The 9,956-nt window shown below is 42.2% G+C and overlaps 1 protein-coding gene across 3 annotated transcripts; it reads right to left on the bottom strand.

The window, feature by feature from the left end:
- Nucleotides 1–1,243: 1,243 nt before the first annotated feature.
- CNOT8 (CCR4-NOT transcription complex subunit 8) lies at nt 1,244–9,770 on the bottom strand. Of its 3 annotated transcripts, none has more exons than XM_068959625.1 (7): nt 9,594–9,770; nt 8,266–8,465; nt 6,397–6,590; nt 4,768–4,929; nt 3,779–3,923; nt 2,977–3,087; nt 1,244–2,634 (listed from the first exon to the last, which is right to left on the bottom strand). In XM_068959625.1, exons 2-7 carry the CDS (start codon nt 8,380–8,382, stop codon nt 2,485–2,487), a joined length of 879 nt encoding a protein of 292 aa, XP_068815726.1. In that variant the 5' UTR covers nt 8,383–8,465; nt 9,594–9,770; the 3' UTR covers nt 1,244–2,484. The 3 variants fall into 3 exon arrangements, with proteins under 3 accessions (XP_068815726.1, XP_068815725.1, XP_009683954.1); XM_068959624.1 differs by lacking the exon at nt 9,594–9,770 and adding an exon at nt 9,431–9,579; XM_009685659.2 differs by lacking the exon at nt 9,594–9,770 and adding an exon at nt 9,111–9,296.
- Between the last annotated feature and the right edge of the window lie 186 nt (nt 9,771–9,956).

Here is a 9,956-nt window from a genome sequence, read left to right on the forward strand (position 1 = left end):
GCAGGGCTGTTAGGTGCCATGACTTAGCTTTGTGCAATAAAGCCAAGCTCACAACATAAAAGGGAAGGCAAGATTTGCTACATTTATCAGGCATGACTAGCAAGAGCTTTCAGTGAAGAAAACTGGAAGTCCCTGCTTCTGGGGATGTCCATGGCCAAATAAAATGCTTTTTGCTATAGCGATGGTAAATTTTAGGTTGTTCTAGGCAATAGGTAGTATCAAGTTCTGTGGGGCTGTGGCTCTTTTAGAAGGGTCAGAATTGATACCAGCTTCTGGAGTCCCGAAAATGCAACACTATGACCAGTCTTGCAGCTTACTGAAGGCTCTGCATGTCTTAATAGAAAAGTTAACTCTTCCTGAAAGAGCAAAGGCAAGGCTGCAAAAAGCCTTAGGGAATGTAGCATCCGTCTTAGTAATTTCCATAAGCAACTTTTTAAATACAGGAGAAACGTTCACAGTAGGATACAGCCATGAGCTCAGAAGGCTGAATTTAGAAAGCAGAGAGGTACAAAAGAGCCTGTTTTAAAAAAAAAAAAAAAAAAAAGTAGGAAAGATGGATTTAGATCAAGAACTGTTACAGGTCACTTAACCAAAACACAGACTTGATACCAATACCTGATAGATACTACCACAGACTGAGTAAAGCTTCAAAGCAACTTGAATAGCAGTAGGTAAAAGCTGGTGGTTATACCTAAAGAAGATCCTTCTTTCGACGTGTTAAGAGTCTCGTGAGCCTTTGCCGCTAACTTGCAGTTTGCTAAAATTCTGGATGCAGTACCTGAAAACCAGAAGGGGGAGCTACTACTTAACCAAGCAGCTTACATCTCTTAAAGACAGAACACTACTGTTCAGGTGAAGCAGAAAAACTTGACACAGGACAGCTGAGCGAAATGAATTTGTCACCTTACAGGGCAAAGCTGCGCTGAAAGAATACTGCTTTGACACTGCTAGCCGTGCTAAGAGAAGAGCAGGAAGAGAATACAAGCATAGTCACCCAAAGAGATTTAAAAACAAACTTTAGTCAGCTGCTGTACAATAAGCTTAAGAACAGGGGTTTTTGGGTTTTTTTTTTTTGTTTTTTGTTTTTTAAACTAATTGCCCTAGTAGCACATCATAAACAGCAAGAAGAGAACAAAGCTTAAATATGTTCTCTTCTTTCTTAGATTCAGGCACTGCTCTAATTCAGACTCCAAGTCCTACACTTTGGGGATTTTAGTGCTATATGGAAAATCCGAAACAAGGCCTGGTTTAAAAAAAAAAATTTATTTTACAAAAATTAAAAACAAGTAGTATTTACAAGCATTTTAAATACCAGCTTTAAACCTTAACTCCTAATAACGAATTGTTTAAGCTTGTTTAAAATGCAAGACAGTCAAAATTTTAAGTTTGCCATGTCCAAAAGGGGTTTGGGTTTTTTTTTTTTTTTCTTTTCCCTTTTTTTTAAGAAATGTCATTACCGACCTGTTGAAAATAACGTACTAATAGAATAGCTTGGTTTTTTAAAAGTGAGAATCCCAAGATGTTCTTTCATCCTCTGGTTACTTTTCAGATGTTTATAATGAAGAAAAAAGGACTTTGTTAGCTGTTAAACTTGTAGCAAAAATTAGGGGCTGGAGAAGGTGGGAGGAAAGAGGGAAAAATACTTATCCATCTGCTGAGTTATTTGTGCTGCAGTGAGAAGAACAAAATTTGTATGCCAAGTTGAAGCCGACCAAAGTCAGAATATTGGTCCAGGTCCCTGTCAGAAGGGTCCTCTAGCAAAGGTGAACTTCAAGGCTCTCTTTAATCTATTCCAGAACAGTTTATTAATACCCATAAGACCTAAGCTGAGGCTCAGTACGGGTCAAACCTGTACCATACAGAATTAGAAGCTATGGAGATGATCAAATCAGCTTCAGTATATCCATTCCCACTGTTGTTAAAGTAAATCTCTGAATATTTTTAGCTGCAAGGATTATTTTTAATGTCATCCTTTCCCAAACCTCCGCAGTGATCAAAGGGAGCAATATCCACAGACTACAAAGATAAAAATAAGCAAAACATGAGGTGAAGCTGTCACCCTCACAACATGCAGAAGTTTTAAAATAAGCTTCCTAAAGCACAATTTGCAAATTTGTGTGCATGTCTGTGTCCGATTTCACTGGATTTCCAGACCCTTAGCCTTACTGAATACTCTACTGTTAAGTCTTCCTTGCAGGTTCTGTACAGTATAAAGAGGAAAAACCAGAGGTATACACAGTAGTTTGTCTCTTGCCCTTGGTATTAAAAAGATGGCAAGCCACCAATGCTGGCATTAGGAATTCAGTCAACTCCTTTTCTTGGTTTCAAATGAAGATGCAGCTTTTCTCTTCAGCAAAACTGTAGGCCTTCTGCAGACTGTATTGTATACTGTAGGTGCCTTTTGTTTGAGACACTGTTAGGGAAAATGGTTGAGGACAGCAGCTGCCAATACGGTAACCGTGTTCTGCTAAGGAGTACCACTTATCACGGCTGCATGTTGTTGATAATAGCCAAAATGCTCATCTTCTCTTGGGCTGAGTCCACATCTTCATTTTGTTTCTGAGCCACTCCTGTGCCAAGGCCATACAGCCGCCCACAGTACTTTGCATCATCAATCGTATCCTCAAAAAACAACTGTAGAGAAAGAAAAAAGGAAAAATGGGCATTGTTTAATTGTGCCTCTTAAGCAGAAAGCATGTACCATTAATTAAACAGGTCATTTGAGGTCACCCAGCTCTAAGATGCTGCACGGGAATTAAAATAAGCCCAAGAAAGAGGCATAAATGAAGCAAGTCTGCCAATATCAACACTTCCTATGACTGACATTTTGAAGTTGAGCTGCCATAAGCTCAAAAAAAAAAAAAAAAAAATCATTTGTGTGTTGACATTTGTGGACAGAGCCTGGAAAAAGAAGACTCAAACCAGGAACTATAGTCCTCTTGTCTTGCTGCTGAAAGAAGAGGAATACAGCACTACCTCTTTCATTCTGAAGAACGCCATTCCTGTGAGCAGAGAGTCTGATCCTGCCTGGTGTTGTCGCCCAATTCGCTGCAAATCTAGCTGATCTGCCACTTCTTGAAGGCCACCCTGCAATCAGAACAGAACAGGCTTTAGCTCCTGAAATCCATCTCTTGCCAAAACTGTGCCACACTTCTCCAGAACGCTGACTGCAAATATTGGCTCTTAAGATGAATGGATGCAGATTCCAGCAGTACTAGCACACCAGCTCTGAGTGATACACTGCTGTAAATATTGTTCAAGAACATATACACACACTTGTGAAATTCTGGTACCTTGATTTCATACTGCAGATACCTGGGATGACTGTAGATATATTCATAGGTTACAAATGCTGGACCTTTCCCTCCCTTTCCTCAAACAAGTCTGTGATTCAGTAGATAAATTACTTTCAACCTGCTGAGTGTTCTACCAGTTAATCAAGCCATGCAATAGTTCATTTCAAAAGAAATGCTCCACCTTGCATAGGGAAGACAAGCATGCAGAATTTCAACTCGCCTCCACAGTTACTGATATGTAAACCGGAAGGTTATGGGAGTGTCCCCTATGCAACACGCATATTGACAGGCTTAACACTGAGGAGGCAGCGTCTTAGATATAAGCTTAGTTTTAGGTACCTATATGTGACCATTAGCTTTTTTATACACATTCCAGCTTTAATAGACCTGATACATGCAGCAGTTCTGTCATTTGGCTTACTGCTTGTTTACAGTGTCGATGCCCATTCATTACTATGGGCTTGCTGGGGAGATGCAAGTACCTTGAGGTTTTTGCAGCTCTTCATTAGGTACTTTACATCATAGATAGATGGGAAAAAAAGGTTCAAGATATGGAAAAACTCATGTTCCTCTTCTGGTAACCTGGAATCTGTCAGCAGCTTCACCATGTAGCCAAAGTCATAACCACTGAAAACAAAAACATACAAAAGCCAGATAAATAGGCAACAGCTATATCCAGTGGCCTTATCACATTCTTCACAGAGTTTTATATTCTATAGCTTTCACACCTTAACATTTTCAGCTCTTTATAAAACTCTTCTAGATCAGAGTCAGGATTCATCTTAACCATCTATCTCAATGGAGGACTTCTGACCGCTTCCCTGTGTTACCTCCACTAATCTCTTACAAAACAGCTATGCTGTTGGGAAGAACATACTTTTCCTCTCAACATTGCAAATTTCTGTAGCTATGGGCAAGACAGGAAGCAGTACACCCTAGGAGTATCTGTTGCCACCTCCTCCTCCTCCCTCCAGTCCTTTCACTCGTGATGATATCAAAGACAAAAGAGGCTTTGTAATCAAATTGCTTGAAATGCTACAGGAAAGGCACCTCCGCTACACAGATTTCTTCCCCTGTACATAAACATAAGACAGAAATTGAAAAGAACAACAACATTGTAAGTAAGAAAAAACAAAGCCCTTACTTCACAATACACGCAAGTAAGTACAGAAATCATATTTCAACTTGTTAACAACCATTTCCATAGAGGAAGATTGTAAGAGTCAGAGAAATGATTTGCAAGCCACACATACACAACAGTCGGGCCACAGGAAGCGCTAGTACAAAACAAAGTGCCAACTGTCCTTACTTCCTTAACTTAGCTTTTATATCCTTAAGCTTATTTAAGAACTACAGAGCTGCTAATTCCTCTCCTTTAAACCTGTGTCAAGTCTCCATGGACAAAAGGAGGAGTATTTCAATCGACAAGAGACTTCTCGCTTGGTAGTGTCAGTGATCCTCTTGGACCTACCTGTGAAATGACAGCCATTTCACACTGTCACTAAGGACAACCCCAGAAGTCATAAGCAACTCGGCGAAATGCAGAGTATCGATCCCTTCTTCTTCATGCTTCTGGAACTGCAGCCCAGAGCTCGCAAGCAGATCTATGGAATCCTGAGAGTACATATCCTCCCTGAAAGAGAAAGGCAGCTTCACACCCAAGATACTAACAAGCTCACTTCAGAAGAATTCCCCACATGCTTTACTTCAAACCATCAAGAGTGACCAGTAAGGCCATCTCTGGGTTCCACGTTTGTCTAGAATATTCCGATCAAATCTGTTTTCTTAGTACTACTACTGCAACCTCATCTATTCTTAACAATCTATTCTGCAATTGTAACCACTCAATAATCCTATTACTAGTGCAGATTCCAAAGAATCCACCTCCGTATAACTACAGGACGTTTTGAATAATATTGCTAGCACAAAGCTCAAAGTACCACCACAAAATAGCACAGAGAAAAGGGGAGTTGTCCTGAACCAGAAGAGGTGCAGCTCTAAAGCAGCAAGCATCACTGCTGTCTACATTTTTATTTTTCACATTACAGCCTTATCTTCATCTCCATTTCCATCTCTGGGAGTGGAAAAAATTGCATAATACTTTGCTTTACAAACATGACTAAGGAAGTAAGACCGGAATGAGTGATGATATGCTTGGTGGAAAGCTGAGGAAGAACCTGACTTCTGTACTAGACTGCTTCGTTTGGTATGCTGGGAGGGAACAAAATTCATGACAAAGATAATCATTTTGGATCAAATGAGGCATTCACAGCGTCCAAAATACTTCATTCTGATTTCAATACTTCTAAGGCCCTGACAAGGTTGGGGAACTAAATACTGCAACTTTTGGTGTCAATAAATGCATGAACAGAATACATGAACAAGAATTATTATAATGCTTTCCAGTAACATTTTCATAAAATACCAATTTCCAAAAAATTTGTGTGTTTGCCAGAGAAACACTCTCTTTATGTTTCCAGGCAGCTCTAGTGGTATGCATGCTAACTTGTCTTTACAATTACACAGAAAGGGATTATGAAGTTTGTTTCAACTGTACAAAGAAATAACACTGTAAAAGAGATGAGAACTACTGCCATACTCCATTTAACAAAGTCATTCTTTTGAATAACTGTTATGATTCCACCAACGTTTTTTTTTTTTTTTAAATGCCCCAGCTTGTATTTGGCATGGGTCTGTAAGAGGTGTCGTCTTCATTGCAGAGGAGAGCACATCCATTTATTTTTAGCAAAGAGAGATGAATTTTTAAAAGATACAGTTTATAAAAAAAAAAAAAAAAACCACACTATAGCATTGTTCCAGAACACACGTTTACGGCACATACAAATACTGGGTATAAGCCATTTAGCGAGGAAAAGAGTATTAAGGATCACATTTTAGCAGAGCTTTGACTTCCAGAAATACTGCAAACTCCTGTCATGACAAAACAGATTCCCACATAATCTTTCTGTATTTGACTCTGAATTTGTATTGGTCAGAATCATTCACCAGTGATGAACCCAGTGACACCTGCATTTGCCAAAGGAAAACATCAGTGCATCAGCAGAGAATAGGTGATCGTTCCCTAGCTCAGAAGACTCACGTAAGGTTGAATTTGAAGTTAAACTGCCAGGTGTTGATTCCGGAAGGATATTCTCCCTTCTCATTTGTGAAAGTTAGGCCCAGCTGGATAATTTTCAGAAGGTCAACATTACAACGAAGGAGCTGGTATTGATAGTCTATGGAACTGCGGAATTCACCAATTGGCCTTACAACAACTCCAGGAAATTCTGTGTCCTAGTAAAGGAGGGGGGGGGGAAAAAATTACATCACTTCCTTTATTAGCAGTCTTACGTTCAGTTCCACACTTTTAGGTCCCAGCGCTGAATCTGTACATTTTTCTATGAAATTACTTACATAATAGAAGGCAGAAAGGAAAAAAAGTATTTTAAGCTACTGGGAAAAAAAAAAACTAAACAATTCATTAATCATTATATTCATTCATTCATTCCAGGTATCCTCTTTCAGTGTTGTTTCCTTCCAGAGCAAAAAAAAGTTATAAAATCACCCAATATGCACTACTGCATAATCTAAACATCTCTCTCCTGAAAGACTAATCCTCTCATTTTCCCTAAATACACTAAAATGGGCATTTTATATTTATTCAGTGTTCTTTTACGTTCTAAATACAAGTTAAATTTAGCACTCACAGTCTTAATGTGATAGTCCAGCTAGTGATAATCTTCACTGTTTTTGAAAAACAACCAACACCTAAATTAACAAAAGCTACTGCCAATCAAAACAGACTTCAACAAAAGAGAAACTGTGTGTTACATAAAAAACATTTTACTTGGCTAGTGATTGCGTGCTATCTTGACTAAACCTCTAACTTCTAGACTAGTTTTACACTCAAATTTATTCACATAACTTCTGACCAGCTTGATAGAGAACATATCCAAAAACTTTCATAAAGAATCCAGTATTATGCATCTGACAACATTTCCTCCTAGCCTAATCTTTTTGTGTCCAGTCTTACTGCCCAGTTATTCATATATGATATCAGTCCAGCCATTAGCATAGATCTATCTAAACATGCTTTCATTAACATCAAACAGAGCAAAGAAGCAAGAAAGCTTGTTTCCCACCAACTGATGACAACAAAACTGAATCACATTTACAGGATTTTAAGTGTTTCATTTTTGAATAACATATACTCTGCAGGGATATGTATTTTTATGCCACACTTCTATTAAGGACTTCGAATGTCTTGAAGTTTAGACTCCCTAAGCAAAGTTGACATAGTACAATAACTAGAAACAGTTATGTAATTAACTGGCTCCTGCTGAGCAGATACCTATTTTTAAGAGCAGGAAAGAAACCATTCCTCCCATCTCTCCCTTCACCTTGAAACTAGAGTTCTCATTAAGATCCTTGGTCTTCTGAAATAAAACTCTTCGAACACATTGCCACACCTGCAGCCAGAAAAATCTATTCCATAAGAATCAGCATCTGACCGCAGTAAAAAAAAGGAGGCATTCCTACCAGCCACCAAGTTGCAACTTGCAGGCCTTTTGTCCTACAGTATCATGGCATTTCCCATAGCCAAAAGGAAACAGGCATTCAGAGGACAAGTATACCAGTGAAATCTGAAGATTTAAACCCAATTGTACATCTGATCTCTTTAATTTGAGACTGCATTAGTTTATGCAATGGGTATAGTTAAATATTAAATGATTTCAGATGTTGAAAGTGGTTTTCACTTCCCCACCTCTCATTCAATCTGTACGGAATACTATGTTTACCAAAATCCATGAAGTCCTTATAACTGAACAGCTTTCTAAGTTTTCACTACTTAACTTTTAGCTCAGTTTGGTCACAGGAAAACACCATTTCTGGTTCAAGAATCAATTTATTCTCCTGCCCCTAAAAAATCCCCTGACTGTGGCAATAAGGTCAAGTATAACATGCTTACCATTGCAATGTAACTGTAACTTAGAACAATCTCTCGAATTTTCCTCATCTCTTCTTCCAGATTGTTTGCCCATACTTCACAGATAACTTGGCTGTTCTCTGCAAGGGCTGCTGGCATCTTGCAGGGATTGTAGTAAAAACAGCTGATGTTGAATTCAGTTGACAGCGTAGAATTGCAAGCTGTGTGATCTAATCAGTTTGCTGCATTAAAGAGAGAAACATACAGTACTTTACACGAAGAAAGATCTAGGTATCTGAATGAATGCACTAGCAGAGTAAGTCACGTTTCTATTCTTAACCTCAAATAGCAAAGCTAAAGTTTTACACTAACTGTTTCCTTGCTTTTATCACTTCCTTTAAACATGCTGAAAGAGAAGAAAAACTAAACCATCCGTTTGTGTTACAAGAGTAGACATACAATTAATAGAGTCCAGTTATGCAAGTCAATAGTGCCTCTCCCTTTCATCTTCTCCTGGCATAAACTCTGAAACTCTAGGCATAAGATGCACAAACAGGGAATCCTCACACTTAATTTTGCTTAGCTTCCACCAAGGTGCTATTGGGATAGTTTTGAAGACAAGTAATAGATTGCTTTACAAAGGACACTTATAAAGGCAGATGCTTCTCTGATGTAATTCAGGAAACACTGAAAAAGAAAGGTATTCCAGTTTATACTAATGCCGTTTCAGCAGTACAACGCCTAGGATAAATCACACTTGGCATGACTGCTTGTCTATCACTTTCTGAAACCACACGGGCAAAATTATTACAGAAATACGCAGCTAAGGCTCAGGTACTGCAGCAAACTGCCGGTATGCTCGCACGAAGTTAGCTGAGGGTACCTACAGCGGGGAGAGGGACGTGAGGCAACTGCCAGAGCCTTTCTGCGAGCGGCTGCTAATGGCTCGGGCCTCACGGCCGGGGGGCCGTCAGCCGCCGCCGGGCCGAGCCGCTTCCCGGCAGCGGACGGGCTCAGCCGCGAAGGCCGCGCTGCCGCCCCGGGCCCGCCCGGCCGTCCAGGCCTCTCAGGCCGCTGCCGGGCCCGCCGCCACCGGGGGGGCACAGGGAGGGGAGGGGAGGGGAGGGGAGGGGAGGGGAGATCCCGGCGCCCCGAGCTCTGCCGGCGCTGGGGGCCTCCCGCAGCGCCCGGGCCGCCCCGCCCGCACCTGCTGGCGCCGCCAGGCCCCGCCGCTCGCGGCTCCGGGGAGCTGGGCCTCGCCGCTCCTCTTCCTGTGGGCCGCCCGGCCGCTCTAGCCCGCGCTCACCCCCGCGACTCGTCTGCTCCGGCGCTCCCCATCGCCTCCCCGCCCCCTCCCCCCGCCCCGCTACCTGCCCGGAAGCTTGGGCCGGGCCACTCGCCTCCGCGCAGGCGCGATGCGGCCACCAGGAGGGGCGGAACTTCCGGGCTGCCCCCGGCCACCGCCCGCTCTCGCGAGAGATATGGGAAACGGGCTAGGGCGCGCGGCGGGGTGTGTGGCCGGGCGCGCGTGTGGCGCGCGCTCCCGCGGAGAGGAAGGGAGGGGGGCGGGGGGAGCCCGGAGCGCCACGCGGGGCTCCGCCCGGGTTGCGCCTGCGCGGAGCCGTTGCCCTTGTGACAAGTCGCCTGTCTTCCCTCCCCCTGCCGGGGCAGCTAATGGGCTCGCCCGAGCTCCCCGCGCCGGACGCGTCGGGCGAGTCCAAAGCCCGCCCGGG

This window comes from Struthio camelus, chromosome 13, assembly GCF_040807025.1.
Source record: "Struthio camelus isolate bStrCam1 chromosome 13, bStrCam1.hap1, whole genome shotgun sequence".
Taxonomy (NCBI): Eukaryota; Metazoa; Chordata; class Aves; order Struthioniformes; family Struthionidae; genus Struthio; species Struthio camelus.